At 39.1% G+C, this 21,402-nt stretch overlaps 1 protein-coding gene across 2 annotated transcripts; it reads right to left on the bottom strand.

The window, feature by feature from the left end:
- Nucleotides 1-5,363: 5,363 nt before the first annotated feature.
- On the bottom strand, nucleotides 5,364-21,402 carry LOC136839213 (uncharacterized). 2 transcript variants are annotated; one of them, XM_067104950.1, is made up of 4 exons: nucleotides 21,283-21,402; nucleotides 17,885-18,541; nucleotides 13,248-13,448; nucleotides 5,364-9,013 (listed from the first exon to the last, which is right to left on the bottom strand). In XM_067104950.1, the coding sequence occupies exons 2-4, from the start codon at nucleotides 18,491-18,493 to the stop codon at nucleotides 8,417-8,419; spliced, it is 1,407 nt and encodes a 468-aa protein (XP_066961051.1). In that variant the 5' UTR covers nucleotides 18,494-18,541; nucleotides 21,283-21,402; the 3' UTR covers nucleotides 5,364-8,416. The 2 variants fall into 2 exon arrangements, with proteins under 2 accessions (XP_066961051.1, XP_066961052.1); XM_067104951.1 differs by lacking the exon at nucleotides 21,283-21,402 and adding an exon at nucleotides 19,941-20,063.

Below are 21,402 nucleotides of genomic sequence, written 5' to 3'. Positions count from 1 at the left end.
CTCGTCTGGCACAGGATGCAGCTCCTTGCCCACTGGCAGATGTCCTTGTTGATGCTGTGCCAGACGAACTTGTCAGTCATGAGGCACGCCGTTGTGCGCCCCGATGGATGGGAGAGACCATGGACTATGTCGAACACTTGCTTTCTCCACGAGGCGGGCACCAGGGGGTGTGGGCAGCTCGTGCTGGTGTCGCAGAGGAGAGTTGTGTCCAAGTTTGCTAAGGGCACGTCTTTCCATTTGAGAACCATCACTGCCATCCTGCAGTCCGCCGTCTCCGGGTCCGCTGCTTGTTCTCTCGTGAGGTCTTCGTAGTCGATGCCGAGGTGAAGGGAATTGATTTCTACTCTTGACAGAGCGTCAGCCACTGGGTTTTTCTTGCCAGGAACGTAGTTGATGGTGCAATTGAATTCGGAGATGGCGGTCAGGTGCCGCTGTTGCCTTGCAGACCACTCGTCGCCCTGCTTTACAAATGCGTGAACCAAGGGTTTGTGGTCTGTTAGGATTGTGAATTCAGTTCCCTCCAGCAGGTACTCGAAGTGCCTCGCAGCCTGGTAGATAGCCAGCAGCTCTCTGTTGAAGGCACTGTAGCGGGTCTCAGCTGGCGAAAACTTGTGGCTGAAGAAGGCCAAGGGCTGGGACGTGCCGTTCACCATCTGCTCAAGTACTGCACCGCAGGTGATGTTGCTGGCGTCTGTTGTCAACCTGGGGGCAGCGGTGGGGTTGTGGTGAGTTAAGGTAGTGGCACTGGAAAGGGCCCTTTCGTTTGAATGAGTGCCTGCTGCTGCGGAGCTTCCATGTTAGTGTTTTTGGTTTTCCCCCCCTTCAGGATTGATGCCAGGGGTACATGATGTGGGCGATATCTGGGATGAAGTGCCGGTAGTAGTTTATCATCCTGAGAAACTTCTGAAGGGCCTTGATGGTTTGTGGTTCCGGGAAATTTTCTATAGCTTTTACTTTAGAGGCCGTGGGGCGCACTCCTGCTGGGGAAATCTTGTGGCCGAGGAAGTCTACTTTTTCTTTCCCGAAAATGCACTTGTTGAACCTGACAACGAATCTGCTGTCCTACAGGTTTCATGACCGTGTGTACGTGGCGAAGGTGTTCCTCTGGGGACTTGGAGAAAATGAGGATGTCGTCGACGTAGCAGATGCAGAAAGGCAGACCTCCCAAGATGGCGTCCATCAGGCGCTGGAATGTGGTGCCTGCATTCCTGAGACCGAAAGTGGAATAGGAAAATGTGTAGCTCCCGAAAGGTGTGATGATGGTGGTTTTTAGGACATCATCTGGATGTACAGGGACTTGGAAGTACGACTTCAGTAGGTCCATCTTGGAAAAAATTTTGGCTCCATGGAGGGCACCCGGCAGGTCCTGCATGCTAGGGAGTGGGTAGTGGTCTGGTGTTGTTACCAAATTCAGGCACCGATAGTCCCCACAGGGCCTCCATGAACCATCGGATTTCTTTACCATGTGGAGGGGAGATGCCCATGGGCTTGATGCCTTTTTACAGATGCCCATGCGTTCCATTTCTGTGAAGGCCCGCTTGGCATCTTGTAACTTCTTGGGGGACAGTCGTCAGAACTTGGCATGGGTTGGTGGGCCCGTCTTGGTGATGTGATGGAAGATGCCGTGCTGAAGCCCCAGGTGACTGGTGCATTTCTGGTTGGAATACATCCGAGAACTCCTGTAGGAGGGACATGTAGCTGTTGGGGGCTGTGGAGCAGATGGTGGGCATTCCAGGTCCGGTGGAGAGCTAACGGGAGTGGCATGTTCCTGTGTCGAGGAGGTGTTGCCTGGCGATGTCAACTAGAAGTCCATGGTGCCCTAGGAAGTCCGTGCCCAACAGGGGGAACTTAACATCTGCTATGACAAAAGGCCAGTGATATCTGCGCCCCAGGATTGAGATAGCCCGGGTTGTCGTGCCATAAGTGCAGATGGGAGTTCCGTTTGCTGCTATGAGGGCGGGTATTGAGTCAGGTATTTTTTCTAAACCTTCCTGGGATGGCGGGAAGACTGACTGCATTGCCGCCATATCTACCAGCAGGCAACATTTGGAAATTTCGTCCGTGATGAAAAAACCTGCTGGGCGGGGGGAGTTGGATTTCGTGGCCACAGCTGTTACTTGCGGCTGCCTTTGTTGTTTTTTGTGAAAGAGCAGGGAGGCCTGCAGGTTCTGGCATTGGTCCCAAACTTTCTATGGTAGAAGCACCACGCCAGGTTTGACCATGTCCTGTGCTCTCTGGGTGGTGGTCTCTTCTTATAAACGGCGTTGATGTCTCCGTCGTCGTCGCTGTCTTCCTCCAACAGGTTGCAGGCTCCCAGGGCGGCAGCTGCGAGGGCGGTGGCATGTGTCGAAGCCTTGGTGGCCTCGTATAGTTTCTGGGCGTCATCGACTAAGGCGTCCTTGTCTAGGTTCTCTGCATCCCTTATCTGGCGCCGAACTTCGTCCGGGAGCGCCGTCATGACTATGTCTGATTTAGTAGCATCGTCTGAGATGCGCACCATGCGAAAGTGTGCGTCTGCGCCGGAACCATGATGCTGTGTTTTGCCGCTAGAACAGGGAAGTTTGACTGTGTCTGGCTTTGTTGGTGAGAGAGGCGTACAGACGATGTTTGTGGGTTCGCATTGAGGTTCTGCTGCTGACATCTTTACTTCTCACGCACCAAAATGCGGGAAAATGCGTCGCATTGAGTCCGTTAATGGTGCTGATTTGTTTGAGAGGTCGTATGAAGTGCCAAAACGTGCCCTTTTGGGTACGCCGTATTTAATCCATTAATGGCAAGGTTTCCACCATGGGGGGTGTGGGGGGGGGTGGGCTATCAGAGGCCTAAACTTTACACTGTAGTTAGTCCACTAAAGGCTTTCTGATGGTAGGGTGTGGCCGTCGTTAGTCCGTTAATGGCTGGGCCAAAACCGCGCTACCTGCCCCTGACCCGCGGTCACCAGTGTGAGGTTCAAGAGAAATGTCAAAAGAGAGACTGATTCTTTATTATTCTCGACAGGTGTTTATATAACAAAAAGTGGACGGAAAGGTAGCAGGCGACCCTGAGACCCCCTGCTGCATCCATACAGAATTTGTGTTTTCTGACAAGCATAAAAATACGTACAACATTCGTTGCATGGCATATAAAAGGTAGGTATACATATCGGCGGAAAAGCCGTACAATGGTGCATAAGATGAGGTACATAAAGAATCTGAAATAAAGACAGGTAATATACATGACGTGATTAATGTACATCTGAAGGGAGAGACACAAGAAAGGAGAGGCGATTTGTCGCCCTTACAAGAGTTATTATGCTTGATCATTCTCGTGAAGAACTGAAAAAAAATAATTAGTATTAAAATGGAGTGCAGTTATATCTTGAAGTTATCAGAATATATAATTGCTTGTTACTAAATGCTAAGTATCTTTAATCAATTCCATTTTAATAATCACTAACTCTTGTGCATTTTATTTCAGAGCCTTAAAATGCGTATACTTCATACTTGTGTTTGGATGCGTGTTAGAAAAGAATACGTTACACATTTTATACACTGGGAAATAGGCTGAGATTGTCTCTGCTACACTACCTTAGTGGTTGAACACCAGTCAAAATGATCAAATATCTTTTTTCTTTATTAATAAAATTTTTAAAACAATTTAAACATTCTTTTGGTCAACAAGACGCTTTCTTTAGGGGAGATTCGACAAGAGTGTTTAACAAAATTACTTTCTGAGTAGTATTTTTTCACTTTCGTTCCAGTAAATAATCAAACCCAAGAGCTGCATAGCATTGCATCTTGGTAATGAACAGATGCCAGAATATCTTGCACCAGACCAGATTATCAGCATCTTTATAAGGGGTAACGGGTTTTTTTCCTTTCTATGAATGTTCTAACATTTCAGAGCTTTCGTAAACACTTGTTACATGGTCGCATTGAAGTATAAATTACTAGTATATTTCAGTAATACCCATTTCTTGTATGATTGTAAGGTGCAGCTGTTTACAAAATTTTGGTCATTAGTACTTCTACAGATAATGTTTAAAAGTAAGATTAATTTAATTTAACAAATTTCTTAGATGGTATATATTCTTAACCGTTGCATTTTAAGGCTGAAAGTAGAGAAGTTGTCTTTAATTTCCAAAATGTTATGGTTACCAGTGAAGTAATGTTAGCTTGTAGTTTACCTTAAGAACTTCATAGAAAACGAAATATGTACGTTTTCTCTTATCTTTCAAAGGTTAACTGCTTAATCTTGGTTATCGTACAGCATTTCAAGAACTTTCCAATCTTATGACGGAAACATTTCGATAACCATTCTTTAGACTTATTCCTCCATAGAAATGAGTCTTTTTATATCATACTACAGACATTTTCTTGGTCATTGGTTCATTAAGCTAAGAATCTGTGACTATACTTTCTATTCCTATTTAAAAAGTAGAGTAAGGTCAACACCAGCTACAAAGGTAGATAGTTAGATTGCTTATTTCCAGCAACTGCAGCACATAGATATTTGTTTTCGTTTACGTCCAAAATATGGGAAATATGAATTACACGGGTAGATGATAGACTAGTTCTTTCTAGCACCTGCTACACATGTAGATTTGGTTATTAGGCCTATTTACCCCCAAAACATGTGGGCATCTTCTTTTGATCCTTTACATTTCCGTACTTCTTCAACAAGAAGAAAGTTTATTGTTCGTTTATGGCTCAGTGTGTTTACTTTCTTGGGCGTTCTTACACCATAGGCCTATAAAACGTAGCCAGATTTTGCACATTGGCCTCACCTCGTCACATTATTCTCCATGCCGTAAGTTTCATCTTTGTATATATTATCTGCAAATGTAGAATAAGCTGTACAGTAGATACGTCTCACAACGTGTATGTAGTGAAAGTTAATTATAGTGGAATTTTTTTTAAAAATGCACAACAGTCCTGGTAAGGGAATCAATCATATTTAGACAAACAGGAAAGTTCCTTCAATAGTTTTACTTTTTTATTATAAAAGGAGAATTGACTTAATGGCTTCAGCTGCCCGGCTACATTATTCCATGCATTTTACCTATTATGTCTTTTCATTGTACTTTTACCGTACCCTTATATTGTGCTCTGGCTTGGCTCTTCTTAGTAATCCCTTATTTTTATTTTAAATCCAATTAATTATTTTTATCTTATTTTATATTGAATTTAGCAATTAATTATTTTATATCTGCATTTTGCTTCATTATATATTTAGTATATATATATATATATATATATATATATATATATATATATATATATATATGTATATATATATATACATATACGTATGTATGATTATTATCACTTTTGTACGTGATTCATTTATCACACATTACCACAGGTGAAAAATAAGAAACGGGGTGTAGGTCCTGACCGGTTTCGACTTTATTTCCAAGCCATTGACGAAGGACTGATACAGAGTGTGAGAAGTCACAAATATATATACTACAAGAACAGTACTGACGAACATACACAACCGTTAGAGACTCCATATCCCCACTCAGGCCGGTGTCGAGGTAGGAGTGGCCTTTAAAACTCATTTGGCTAAAAATCACAATAGACTCTCAGGGGACATTGCTGATAAACAAACCATACCCCACCTCAGATCCACACCTGACAGGTGTCATGGAGGCGGAGTTTGGAAACTCATTAACATTACTACCCTCGTACTGTGTTTACAAATATGATAATCCTATTTTCATACATCTCTACTGCCTACCTTAAAGTTTAAACAATTTACAAATTTCTTTTGATATTAAAGGATCAAGTTTATACATCCCTTGACTGATATTCATATTATGGTTGTAACTTTCTTTTATAAAGCTATATTCAATGATGTTCCTTTCCAGTGCATTATTAGAATATACAATCCTTTTGCCCCTTCCCAGTTGATAGCATGATTGTTCTCACTAACATGTACAAATATACCACTGTTCCCTTGTGCATATCTCACACATTTCTTATGTTGTTCAATTCTTTTTTCCAGTGCTTTCCCGGTTTGGCCAATATAAAAGTTGTCACAAGACTTACACGAAATTTTATATACACACCCTTTGGTATTGTCTGGGGAGTTCTTGATAAGTACATTTTTCATTGTTGTATTGTTCTTAAATGCGACATTAACACCAAAATTCTTAAGAAGATGAGGGATATCTTTCATATTATTATTATAAGGCAAAACAAGCAAATTTTTTTGTGTTGTAAGGTTCTTTCTGGTTTTGATACATAGTCTTTTTGCCGCTTCAAATGCACTGTTTAATACACTATCAGGATATTTCAATTTTTGCCTGCATTCCTAATCTTATCTATTTCATCATCAATATATTCAGGGCTACATACCCGTAATGCTCTTAAAAACATAGATGAAAACACTGACTTTTTAACCTTATTGCTTTGTCCAGAATAGAAATGCACATAGGAAGAAATATTAGTGGGTTTTTATACACACTATATTTAAACCCACTACTATTTCTTCGTATGAGGACATCCAAAACGGTAAGCACCCATCATTTTCCATTTCCATCGTGAATTTAATTGATGGTACTAATTGATTTAACTTGGCAAAAAGTTTTTACATCTTGGTTCCCTGGCCATACACAAATTATGTCGTCAACATACCTAAACCATGTTACATTACGTGGGATTATGTTGTTTAATATCTTCTTTTCAAAAAATTCCATATATAAGTTACTTAACACTGGGGATAGAGGGTTTCCCATTGCCATACCAAAATCTTGTGAGTAAAATTTACCATTAAATTCAAATTTACAATCTTTTACACATAATTTAATCAGTTCAATTAAAGTACTTTTAGGAAATGGGATATCCAGCTGTGTGTTCTCTAACAGTTCAGATAAAAACGCCATCAGATCATCTATTGGCATCTTTGTGAATAGTGATACAACATCAAAACTTACAAGCATGGATTCACTATTAATCTGTACACTATTTAGTTTATTTATCAGGTCCACATTATTCTTGATATTTGCATTTGAGATGGTACCTACTAATGGGTTGAGAATATCTACTAAGTACTTCGCTAGCTTGTATGATGCGGAACCAACTGAACTGATAATTGGCCTGGCAGGAAAGTTTGCTTTGTGAGTTTTTATTGTACCATACATGTATGGTAGCTATGGAGAAGTCACACACAACTTCTTTATAAGGCTTTCGTTACCTTTTAACAGGTTTTTCACTTTCTTATTGAAACCACTATTCACATTGTCTATCGGGTTCTTATTTAATTCTTTATATGTGTTATCATCACCTAGAAGATTTTGCATTTTTTCTATATATTCACTTTTATTTAAAATTACAAGGGCGCCTGATTTATCTGCTTTTGTCATGTGTATATTTTTATCTTTTTCAGTTCATTAATAGCAACCATAAATCTTTTGGGGACGTTTGTGGTGTCTGATTTTTCATACTTCCATAAATCACTCCCTTAACCATGTTCACTTCTTCATTCGTTAAATCACTATATTTTTCCAAATTACACAGTCCTTTAGTTATTTCCACACTGTTCCTTCCGCCAGGAGATAAAGCAAAGTTTAAAACCGTAGCTTAAGGCACTAGTTACATTTTTATCCAGCTGTTTGTTTGATAAGTTGACGACACATTCATGATTGGCGTTGTTGGTCCAAGGGCTTCTTTCAATCAACAGTTTCACTTTATTATCGTGTTTACTTTTCAGTTTCCGATACACTTGATTCCTCATCTTCACATGACAATATTCACGTAGGGAATCTCTCCAATCTGGTGGTATATACATACATATACAGTATATATATGTGTGTGTGTATGATAGACAGACAAACAAACAGAGAGATAGAGGCACAGAAAGACTAGCAACTGATTTCTCCAATTCATTTTCACCACTAAAACAACCATCATATCGTCGCTACGATTACCGTCAGTAAAATTAAATGCCCAAGAAAAACGAACAGAAAAGGCTGTCAACCCTAGTAAACCGAATCTGTACAACATGAACAATTCTACATTGTAAAATGATAACACAAAGAGAGCATGTGCGTTGCTCTACACAAGACATCGCGCTACATTCTTTTCAAAAACATCCGGTGAAGGTCCCAACTGAAATGATGTCACAAAGAGTGAATTTGTTGCTCTAGACTATAGAATTCAAGCTACAGTTTTTTCAGTCATTCCGTGAAGGTCCCAACTGAAATGATGTCACAAAGAGAGCATTTGTTGCTCTACTCTATAGACTGCACTCTACATTTTTTTCAGTCATTTTGTAAAGGTCCCAACTGAAATGATAACACAAAGAGAGCAAAGGAGTTGCTCTAGACTAAAGACATCACGCTACAGTTTTTTCAGAATCATTCCGGGAGGGTCCCAACTGAAATGGTGTCACAAAGAGAGCATCAGAGTTGCTCTAGACTCAAGACATCGCGTTACATTCTTTTCAGAATCATTTGGTTAAGGTCCCAGCAGTCGATAGGCAACACGACACCGCAGTCTGAGATCGTGACGGACTTTATATCGGGCAGTTCTGCAGCCTCCCTCACAACATGCAACCCCGATTTCACTTCGCCAAAAACTGCTTTGTATCGTTTAACATCCTCACCCAACAACCGACACCGCTCTGGATCAATGGCACTTCCGGTAGTAATACCAAACTGGGCGCTCTTAGGCCCGTCGCTGACTTCAAAAGCCGCCCAGACAATGCCCTCTGCGCCCTTGTGGGCGTAGATCTCTTCCTGCATATCAATCCCGTTCCAGAGAGGCCTTCCTCCTCTGCCGTTGTTGAATTCGTAATCTCCCCCTATGACGCTTTCATACACGGGATCTCCTTTGTCCACGACTTGGAGGAACCTCGAGGAGGCGTAGGAAGGGCCGAGTTCTCCAGTGCAGAGGAGCTTGAAGTGCTGACCGAGGGCGGTGTCAGAAGCGAGTTCGATGTAAACCCTCCCTTGAAGGCGTTCTTCCCAGGATAAATCAAGGAAGGCTGTGACGGGTGGTCTCTGCAGTGATTTGAGCAAATTCTCGTGCTAAATTGGAGAAAAAGAACTTGTAATAATTTGTATTATTATTATTATTATTATTATTATTATTATTATTATTATTATTATTATTATTATTATTATTATTCAGAAGATGAACCCTATTCATAAGGAACAAGCCCACCACAGGGGCCACTTGAAATTCAAGCTTCCAAAGAATATTGCGGTGTTCATTTGAAAGAATAGGAAATACAGAAAGAAGAGACCAGTTATTAGAAAATAAAAAATAAATTAACAAATTAATAAATAATCAAATAAAAATGCAAGTAAATTATAAAATACAAGTAAAATTGCTTTAGGGTAGAAATGAACTGCACCTTCCCCTGAACTTTTGAGGTTCCAATTGCACGACATCCTCAGGGAGATTGTTCCACTGTCCGATGGTGTGAGGATAAAGGACCTGCTCCAGTTCTGCCACCGGTAATAATAATTATTATTGGTAACTATTTTTTTACAAGCTTGATGGCGCGCGCTACGCTGCGCTGGAGCCCGGTGCTGCCCATCATGTCTCCTTTACCCTCCTGATCATCCCAGGCCGGACAAACAAGAAAGATCTACTCGGAGATTTTACAATTATAGAAGACTGTTTCCCACAAAGAATAACTGATGAAAACTCAGCAGAGTTCAGTAAACGAAATGGAAGTGTATCTGAGTTTTGAGGTGGCTTTTAATGTAATGTCATCAATTATATCAACTGTTACAGTTATCCTTCATAAAACTCCTTTGGTCTTTGTGACCAAATAATTGACATAAAGGATGATTTCTACAACATTCTACTGTAACTATAGTTGCTATGGTCGACGAAACAATCGGATTATCACCAAAAGATCAAACAAATACAGTAAGTATAATTTCTCATTACTAAAACATTCCCTATCGTTTACTGCGATTCAGAGATAGAGAGGAAGGCTTTCGGAATACAAACCAGAATTGTTATAGTAAGAGAGAGAGAGAGAGAGAGAGAGAGAGAGAGAGAGAGAGAGAGAGAGAGAGAGAGAGAGAGACTTTCGAAATACAGACTGGAATTGTTATAGTAAAGACAGAGTGAGAGAAGAGGGCTTTCGGAATACAGACCAGAATTGTTATAGTAGAGAGAGAGAGAAAAAGAGAGAAAGGCTTTCGAAATACAGACTGGAATTGTTATAGTAAAGAGAGAGTGAGAGAAGAGGGCTTTTGGAATACAGACCAGAATTGTTATAGTAGAGAGAGAGAGAGAAAGGCTTTCGAAATACAGACTGGAATTGTTATAGTAAAGAGAGGGAGAGAAAGAAAAAGAGAGAAGAGGGCTTTCGGAATACAGACCAGAATTGTCATAGTAATGAGAGAGCGAGAGAGAGAGGCTTTCGAAATAGACTAGAATTGTTATAGTAAAAGAGAGAGAAGAGGGCTTTCGGAATACAGACCAGAATTATTATAGCAAAGAGAGAGAGAGAGAGGAGAGCTTTCAGAATACAGACCAGAATTGTCATAGTATAGTAGAGAAAGAGAGAGAGAGGAGTCCATTTCAAAGAGGTGTGTTCTTTTCATAATATATCCACTGCAGTTTTATCAGAGATGGTAGGGAGTCTGTTTTAAAGAACGGAAACCTGAATTTCAATCTTCCTAAGCCTCCAAATTGCAAACACACCTCCACGAGGTAAATATTTCATTTTGAAATTTGTAATTCTTCAGATTGCCAATAAGCTTGACTGTAGCATTTGTAAATAAAAATTACATTCCTGAAATGGTGCGTGGAAGCTCTTATGTCACATATAAAATATATATATATATATATATATATATATATATATATATATATATATATATATATATATATATATATGAATATAAGAAGGCCCATAAAACACTATTTGAACGTTGCAACCATATATTTCGAGCACTTCCTTCTGTGCCCCTGTTCACTGGTAAAATATAGACAGATGAAATGTTACAGGAGTATATATACAAAGCATATGTAGGTGTGGCATTAAGTCTCCGATGGTATGCAGGTGACTGTTCCCAAGAAGGAGGGAAAATAAACAATTCCCTGGTGGTTTTTGGCCTCATTGACTCCTGCTTTGCGATTCGTCTGGTGGTCGTGTTTCCTGGAGCACCCATTTGAGAAGAGGTTTAAGGATTAACCCGTCGATTTCATCCACTTTCCAATGTCCTACAGCTACTTTTGAAAACCAGCTCCGCCCCGCTCCAATTTATGGAATGGCCTCTATCCCTGATATGTAGAAAAATCCCCGAACTCTCCGAAGCATACTGTACCGATCTTTTGTGCTCTGTTAATCTTTGCAAGAGGGACCTGCCTGTCTCTCCCACGTAAATTTCATTATAATCGCTACACGGAATCTTGTAAACTCCGGCTTCTTCCCCTTACTTATTTAAGTATACGTTAATGAGCGAGCTCCCGATGGATTTGGGATAATGGAAGATAAAAGGATTGTTAGACCCGAGTTGTTCTGTGGCTTTTTGGATGTTTTCGTCGTATGGAAGCTTTATTTTGTTGTTAAAATCTATTTGTCTGTTGTGAGTGGGACCTTTGTAGTATATTTTATTCGCTTTGTTAACAGCCTTCTCGATAATGTGCGGTGGGTACAGCAGTTGCATTAGGTGTTGGCGGATCGTGTTGAATTCTTTATCTACCCATTTGAACATATTCCAAGCCCCCTGAGGAATAAGTTGCACCCTACCATGATCTTTACAGAGACATCATGGTAGCTTAAGAAATGAATTTAGGAAACAGCGAAAGTGGGTTTCCTATATACTGTGAAGGCATATCTGTTCTGTTCTCTTATGGTCAGTACATCTAGGAAATGGCAATTTTCCTGCCTTTTCCCATTCTGTTTTGAATTTTATGGTCGGGACTAGCAAATTTAGTCTATTAAAAAATTCATTAAAGTCTCCCCAGCTATTGTCCCAGAAAGTAAAAATATCATCTACGTATCTAAGCCAGATCATGTTGCGGGGTTTGATAGACAACAAAATTTCTGTTTCGAAATATTCCATGTACAAGTTTGCTAGAAGGGGTCATAGGGGACTTACCATGCTACAGCCAAATTTTTTTTTGTAAAAATTACCATTGAAAGAAAACACGTTGTTAGTTACACAGAGCTTGATAAGTTTTAAAGTTTTATCTATGCCATGAGGAAAATGGTCTTCATAGATAAAATCTGCTATCATCAATCAAACCAGCAATATGAACTTGTTAGGAGGACATTGGAAAGCGGATGAAATCGACGGGTTAATCCTTAAACCTCTTCTCAAATGGATGCTCCAGGAAACACGACCACCAGACGAATCGCAAAGCAGGAGTCAATGAGGCCAAAAACCACTAGGGAATTGTTTATTTTCCCTCCTTCTTGGGAACGGTCACCTGCATACCATCGGAGACTTAATTCCACACCTACATACGCTTTGTATATATACTCCTGTAACATTTCATCTGTCTATATTTTACCAGTGAATAGGGGCACAGAAGGAAGTGCTCGAAATATATGGTTGCAACGTTCAAATAGTGTTTTATGGGCCTTCTTATATTCATATTACACTGTGGTATTACAGGAAAAGACATTCATATATAATGTATATATATATATATATATATATATATATATATATATATATATATATATATATATATATATATATATGTGTGTGTGTGTGTGTGTGTGTGTGTGTGCGAGTGTGTGTGTGTGTAATCAAGTTTTCCATCTTTCAGATTATGTTAAACTCCTAAAGCAATTTAACTAAATAATGTCAATTAACAGAACTAAAACACACACACACACACACACACATCCGTTGTTGGAACATTGGAATACAAAGTTTAGGCCAACGGCCAAGCGGTGGGACCTAAAAGGTCATTCATTGCTGAAAATAATGTTGAAAACATTTGTACGAGAGGACGGAAAGTAAGATGAAAGAAAGTCAATATGAATGGAATTACAGTAAAAGGAATGCAAAGGGGCTGCAGCTAGGGGCCGAATGGACGCTGCAGAGAACCTAAAATAATGTCTACAGTGCACCGCGTGAGGTACACTGACGGCACTAATCCCTTACGGGGAAGATCCGTTGTTGATGATACCTTTCTTATTCATTTATTTTAAATTCCAAGTGAAAACTATCAAACCCGAAGGGTAAACGTTCGAATCCTGCCCGCGGCGCATGCGCCCCTTGTGTGCGTGGTATCACCCAAGTGAATTAGATACTGTAGAATAGCTGTGGCTTAACATACCTTGACAGTTCTCAAAGAATTGGTCGGGACTTCATGCTCCAAGCGATGCAGATGTACGAAACTGGGCCTCGAAGAGTCTTCGCAATCTTTTATCGAAATTCTGGCCGAGAAAGTTCGACCATCTCTCTGCATCACAGCGTAAGCAGGATTTTCCTCCAGTGATACTTCAAGGGCCCTTATCATCGACTGGAGTAGGGTTACCTGTTCACAATTTAAAAAATGTATTCTGTCATCAATTCTCAACATTGCATATCATTACGTATGATTTATCAGCTATGCTGCTGCGCAAAAGCACTAAAACTCATGTTTTTTTTTACCGAGGCGCTTTTGCACTCATTCGCAGGGGTGCCCTTTTAGCTCGGAAAAGTTTCCTGCTAGCTGATTGGTTGCAAGTATTTTGTCCGAATAGCATCATTGTTTTCAAATAATTACCAAGTAATGTGAATCGAAACTTATTTACTAACCTAAATTTCTCACTTAGATATATGTTTTGTCAATAAATAATGTTAACAAATAAAGAGATTATAAAGTATTGTGATGGTAAGTCAACGACAGGAGCTTGTTTTCGGATGAACGCTGCATAATTTTTTTACTTTTCACATATTTTAACACCAATTGGGATAAATTACACTAAGCATATGAAAAATATATTTTTATAAAATTTCTTTGAATACTAGAATCTACTAAAAAATGGAATCAATAAAACTCGCTACTGGTGAAAACTTCCGGGGAGGTAAGAGGAACAGCCTGTGGCGGCCTGGCGGGAAAACTATCCCAGCTGATTGTCATTGCAGCATTTTCTTGATTTATGTCATTGCAGCTTTCTCCTGATTTATGTAAATGTTGAAATCAGTGTTATGTTATTGAGATTACTTTAATGGCTATATATGCAATTAAATAGTTTCTATGCTTCTTTTTGTAGGTGCACACTATTAAAAATATATTTCGCAGAAATTAACAACTTACTCTTTCATGTAAGTTACAGCAGACAATGCTAGATAAGACAACTTTTTATTTTCTTATTTTGCGTTCTGTTCAGGACACATATAAGGTTAGCACGAGTTTCTGAGAAGTGTTTGAGAAGTAAAAGAATATGTGACTGAGTAGAAAATGTACTATTTTAAGGATTAGTAGGCTATAGGCGTCTACTGTCAAATACCGAGGTGGGGATGGAAGGGAGAGGGAGGGGTATCGCGGTTGTAACTCGGTGAAATTTTGAATTCGTTTAATTGTGATTTTTATGCAATTTATGGAACACTACAGTATCCTCAAACCGAAAATAGTGCTATTAATAGAATCTATACCTTTACGACAAAATTAGCAAACCCTTTCTATACGGACTTACATCATAGGCCTACACACACCTAGCCTAACTTACATCAAGCATCAGCTACTGTTTACTGTTACTCCTTACCTTAAAGAGTTAAGCAAAATTTATTGCAATTGTCAAAAAATGATGTAAGACACATAGACATAGGCTAGCCTAGTTTGAAATGTGTGCAAGAAATAAAGCCATAATTAGGGAATTACATTATCATTATGTAAAAGAAAAAAACAGCCTCTTCATATTTATCATCATATTTATCATAATGATATAACGAAAGGCTTCAGCACAAAAGCCTATGAAAGATTACATGTATCTGAAAAGTTTTCTTGCCCATCAACATTTGCTGGCATGTGGATACCATATGAATAACTAGGCCTACCTATCTAGGTAATTTTATCTAAATTTTATTTAAAGCCACCGGCTGTTCCTTTTACCTTCCCGGAAGTTTTCACCAATAGCGAGTTTTATTAATTCCATGTTTTTAGTAGATTCTGGTATTCAAAGGAAGTTTATAATAACATGTTTTTCTTATGCTTAGTGTAATTTATCCCAGTTGGTGTTAAAATATGTGAAAAGTAAAAAAATTATGCAGCGTGCATCCGAAAACAAGCTCCTGTCGTTGACCTTGGCGGGTGTTGTTATTAAATTTAGACTTACCATCACAATACTTTATAATCTCTTTATTCGTTTACATTATTTATTGACATAACATATATCTAAGGGAGAAATTTAGGTTAGTAAATAAGTTTCGATTCACATCACTTGGTAATTATTTGAAAACAATGATGCTATTCGGACAAAATACTTGCAACCAATCAGCTAGCAGGAAAATTTTCCGAGCTAAAAGGGCACTCATGCGAGTGAGTGCAAATGCGCTTCGGTAAAAAAAAAAAACGAGTTTAGTACAAATTACAAGGCAAGGTGGAAGAAGAGTAAGGCGAGTTCGTGAGAGAACGAATTTTGCGTTTTCCCGCGCAGTGACGTCACTTGGAACCCAGCTGAGTAAGTGGCAAGAGGTTCATTGACTCATACTGTTTTGGAGGGAATTTGTCGATCTTTTAACATTTCAATCAGCTGATAAGAGACAACAAAGATGGTGGTATGTGCTGTGTTTGGTTGCGATAATCATGATCGCCATCGCCAAGAAAAAGGCATTTTATTTTGCAAAACCTGGGTTAATTTGTGCAAAAGGAAAGATGGTTTCAACGTGGAGAATGCAAGAATATGCTCCATTCATTTTGTCCCTGGTAATGTTGGAGAAAGCCATAGACATACTTTTAGATTATCATCCTAAAAATGCACACAAATTGAAAGATACTGCTGTGCCTACTCAACAAAGGATATAACTCCAGGTAAATATTGTTTATTTGCTATATCAATAGAAGAGTATTTTAGTTGGCTTAGCCTATTTTGGAATTGAAATTATGTAAGACAGAGAGAGAGAGAGAGACCCAATTCAATATTTCTCAAATGAAAATGGTTTGGTTTATTACCAGCTGACTTTGAATACAAAAATTTTGATTAATCTATTTATAAGGCATGTTTATAAAGTTTAAAGTTTACAGTTCAGATCTTTGTATGCCTTCTTTTTGTATAATTATTTTTATTTTATAAGCCTATATCTATGCAACACTTTTGCTGGATGATTGATATAATTTTCATGAAAGTGATTTTGCTTAAGCCTATTATCAACTCTCATATTGTTTGTTAACTCTTTGTTGTTATTGGGCTCATTGCTATAAACTAGAATACCTAGGCTTACAGCATATAGGCGCATAGGTCTAGCCTAGATTTTTTTTTTTTATGGGACAAGGAAAATTTACAAGATTCTCTCTCTCTCTCTCTCTCTCTCTCTCTCTCTCTCTCTCTCTCTCTCTCTCTCTCTCTCTCTCTTTGTATTTTTGTCAATTCGTGGGTTAATAGTACATTACTTAAGCTAGATTCCTCCTCCTGAAGAGCTCGCTTAAAAGGCCTCCCCGGACTTGGCTGCTAAAGAAAGCATTTTTTTTTTTTTTAGACAATTATCGGAGTCATTGTAGGGGAGCCCTTCAGGCAGATGTATCTAGCTAAAGTAAATTGACTATAGCAAGTGGGCCTAATATTATGGTCAAAACCCTTATGATTTTCAGTTGGCATATATAAAATTATATATCGATATAGGCCTATGTCTTTATTAGGTTAAGTAAAACTCACGACAGAATTCTCTCTCTCTCTCTCTCTCTCTCTCTCTCTCTCTCTCTCTCTCTCTCTCTCTCTCTCTCTCTCTCTCTTCTTATTCTTAATCAAGTAATATATTATTTTATCCTGGTCGTATTTCATTTACAGTAGACTATATGACAATATATTTTCTTCTGTAAAGGGAAATGTCATTTTATCGTATTATAACTACTTAATAATGAGCTAATTGAACTATAAAATAATGCAATAGTGCCCTATGGCTAGAAATGCGTTGCAGTGATATTTGACCGTTTGTAGTTCTGGGTTCCGTTTGACGTCACTGACTTGTCTCGAGCTGCGCGTGATTCCACCTGTTCTTCTTCCACCTTGTTACAAGGCTTCAAGCTTCGCAGGAGACGGAGTGGCTGAATTCTCAGAAACATTACTCTCTATCGAACTTTTCGTCAAACTTCTTCATGACGTCTGCGTGTGGGATTTCGAGTCTATTGATTTAAGTTTCTTTTGGCATATCGTCAGGAATGAAAACTGCGTATATATTAGCTTTGTAAATAGATTTTTTCGACCACATAGTCAGGATACTTAAGGGAAAACAACTATTCAAAGCATCTGGAATAAGTTTTGTCTCTGGTAGCGTGCTGTAATCAAAACACAACCTTTGGAGATTAGATAACACTAAAATCATCACTTAAAGAGCTTAATTCGTTGTTAAACGAGAACCACGGCGTAAATATAATTACTTACGGGTCATATTTTTCCAGGATAAATGAAATTGCAAAATATATACTACTATAAGTATACATACATAGGCTACTAATATAAGTAGACTAAAAGCTATCGATACCATTTTTCACAAACTGACAAATGCTTTATAGACTTACGACTGACGAGGAAATTATCAAATTACCCGAAATATGCTAATAATCGACAGACGGATTCACAGGGAGCAATAGCATTACACACACGCACATACAGACACACGCACACACACACAGAACCGGACATACAAACATACATATTTTTGCGATTACTTCCGTAACCACTCGCGCAACGCCCTATAACTATTCACTTGCAAAGTATTGATGATAACAAAAAAAGGCTATTTTTATGTTATTCCTTATAAAAGGAGACATACCTTACTCGTGTTAATGTTTTGCCCAATGGGAGACTGACGCACCAATCTTTTCCGAGCTGAATTATTGTTATCTAAGCTGTCGCCTTCACTTGCATTGAGTTCACTTACACTCGCTTCGACCAGAACATTCAGTTCGTTTTGCCTCCGCTTGACCACGTCTTCAATTTCGTCGATTATCTCACGCATTTTCTTGGACAATACCTCGCTCGACGCTTCCTTGTACAGTATAAGTGTTTCGTAATTGAGGCAGTCGAATTTCTCGACGTGTACGCTCACGACCAGTTGACCTTCGCTTTGCTCTCGGTCGCTGCTGTACAGTACAAGCTTCTTCGAAGTCCTACCACCACGATAAGAAGAACAAGAAGGTGAAAGCGTCTCCTCCTCGACGACCGTGACGTCATCGAAGTCGAGTCCTTTCTTGCTCAAGGCGCGGTGCTGCTGTTCGCAGTAAGGGCAGACCAGGGCCTGGTCCCTGACAGAGCTGTTGAGGCAGTCCGTGCAGAAGGTCAGGTCACACATTAGGCAACGAGGTCGGATGTCGTCGGTGTATGCTTCGTTGCAGACCTCACAGTACTCAAGGTCGTCTGAGGAACTGTCGGAGTCGTCCATGGCCCAGAGGAAGAGAGTCGGCTTTCACTTCACTTTTCGGAACTTTTGCTGGGGAGGGGAAGAGAGAGAGAGAGAGAGAGAGATCAAGACGTGATCTGTGTGTGCAATGGAATAGGGAGAAAATTTGGTGAGAAAAGAGGCTCTTTTTCAAGGAAAAGCCTCGGAATAACAACGAAAATTGCAGAGAGAGAGAGAATATCTCTCCATTTGCAATTATATGACTTATCTCTCTTTTTCTCCATTGCAATGCACGACAATCGACTAACCAGTAAATTAATTCATTGATTACATCAACACATGTATACTGGATTTTTTTCTTAAAGAATTTACCTCAATACTGTGCATTTTCCATGTCTGGCTTGGGGATCGAACGCAGGCTCCTTATTTGTGAGTCAGGAGTGATACCATGACGTCACTGGTACGAGAGAGAGAGAGATCAAAGCTCACTAACCAATTCAGCAAAATCTCCAGTCAGGTAACTTTTAATCCACTATAACAAGTTGATTCAGCTGCTCTTGTTTTGTTTACCTTCGACAAACCTTCCTTTCCAACTCTCTCTCTCTCTCTCTCTCTCTCTTCATTCATGTACTTATGTTTGGCTCTTTACACTTCTCCCACAGGACAAAAGTATGTTATTAGTTTTATTATACATCACTTGATTTTTTCAGTTTTATTCCCTGTCAATTCTGTTAGTTACAATCTGAGATTATTATGACAGCCTCAGCGACTTATATCGCCATTCTCAAAACAAATTATTAGACTAATATCTCCATTTTCAAGACGTGGATTCCTAGAATTATAGTGCAAACTTCAAAACGCACATTACTAGATTTATATCGCCATTATCATTACATTTCAATAAAAATCATTCCGTTTAACAGAAACCTAAAATAACAAGTGAAACTGACTGATTACACAATAGGATGTATAATGACCGTTCCCTATAGGGAATGGAAGTCATAACAAGATACAATAAATTTAAATATGCATTAGGGTATTTACCATAAGAATAAACAGGTGGGCTATTCAAAAGAAAAAAAAATGTTTGGAGCAAATATACAGGCAACCAGTGTCCTAGGTTTTAGTGCATAACTTGGAGAAAATGCCCTCAAAGCTAAACCACAAAGCAATACTAGAGCCAAGTCAGCAGTGAATACACTAGACTACGAACTTCTGACAGTTTCCTGGGGAACAAGAGTAAAGGAAAAATTCGTTTTGCTTTGCATATTTCCAGTGTTAATGCTAAATTGTCCACTACAATTTTTACAAAGCAGTCGAATCGTAATTAAATACATGAAATTAATTGTCTATAACAGGTAGAACTTGGATGCAGAAAATTTACTGCAAAACGTGTAATTTAAGTAAAACTGAATTTTATAGACAACAACAAAAATAAAAATAAAATCGCGTCATTTTAATCAAGGACAAGAGAAACATTTTGAAGTACCTTAACTTTTCAGCAGTGAGGAGCACTTGAGAGAATTTCACTTGGTAAAACCAGAAGCTAACTGATTAGCAAACCCTAACATCAATGGGTCATGGGGCGTGCATCGACCACAGACTGTAATCACTGGCAAAAAAAAAAAAAAAAAAAAAATTAAAGCCAATTTCAGTTATGGTTAAAAAAAAAAAACACGCTCAAAAAGAAACGTTATAAAATCTTTACTTGCATTTGCAAAAGCTCATTTGAGAATATGGTTGATCATATAGATGTAGATTTTGACTGGCTAAAAATCGCAGGAGTTTATTTAAGATAGTATTGATTCACTGAATCATACCTTGGCGTCGTACAAGGTTGGGCTAGCATTACCATAAGTAAACCTTTGAATCGCGAGAAGCGTGAACTTTACACACGAGGAAGAGAGAAAAAAACGTTGTTTATTTGACAACATAATCAGACGTAACCACAGTACTGTGTTCGTCATCATTTATAGATTCCTATATCGAATTGTTTCTCCGGTGGCCGAAAATATCAACTAATAAAAGAGGAAAATATAATCGAAAACTGTTGCGCTTTATAATAATAAATGGACCTGCGTAGGCCTACATGCTATGGACATCTGTCGTTACCAACAGCAATTGTTCACTAAGGGCAAATGTTTCCCTCCTGATTGGTCAGAGAGAGAGCGAGCTGTGTATTTTCAACTGACAGGCGTTTGGTTATCAGTAACTGGTAAGAACCGTAGTTGTTTATAGTCATACCGCAGGTGTGCGTTGCCAGTCTAATGCCTGCCTAAACTGTCTTGCTCTCAGTTCTCTCTAAAAGAACGACGTCATGCAGTGATGTATGTCTTTACAAACTCAACGAAAAATCATAAGTGTCTTACAGTGAAACCAGTGACAAATGCTCTGTGCGGGTTTCATTCACATAAACTGGTTTGTCGTTATATGCGTCTTGAAGCAAGTCCTAGCTAGGAGCCTAGTCTAGAAGAGGTAAAACACGATGAGATAGAAAACACAACGGAGGACACGTGACATCTTTAGATTCTGCATTTAGTATCACGAACAGTTTTCTATGCAAGTGCTTTATCTTGTTATGAAAACTATCAGTACACAAATAAGTTGGACACTACGTTGCCAGACGTATCACGCATGATATCGATTGTTGAAATTTCATGGCGATCTTATTCACTTATCACATTAAATAGCATTTACATTATCACTATTGGCAATGGAAAATGCACAATTTGGAACAGTTATACAGTTCACTGACTGAAAAGGTTATGATCATTCCAACACACAGCTACGCTGGTTCGAAAGGAAGACTTCTGAGAACTTGCACAACTTACAGTGAACGTAGTGCAGCCACACTTGACGGGTGTATGGACTGACGGGGAATGTCACTCACATTCTTTAGTGACTATCATACGAATACTGGCGTCAGGCGCTTTCTGGACGGGTAACATACG

This window comes from Macrobrachium rosenbergii, chromosome 6 (genome assembly GCF_040412425.1).
Source record: "Macrobrachium rosenbergii isolate ZJJX-2024 chromosome 6, ASM4041242v1, whole genome shotgun sequence".
NCBI lineage: Eukaryota > Metazoa > Arthropoda > Malacostraca > Decapoda > Palaemonidae > Macrobrachium > Macrobrachium rosenbergii.
The sequence above is the reverse complement of the archived record's forward strand: the minus strand, read 5'-3'. Positions and strand labels throughout refer to the sequence as shown.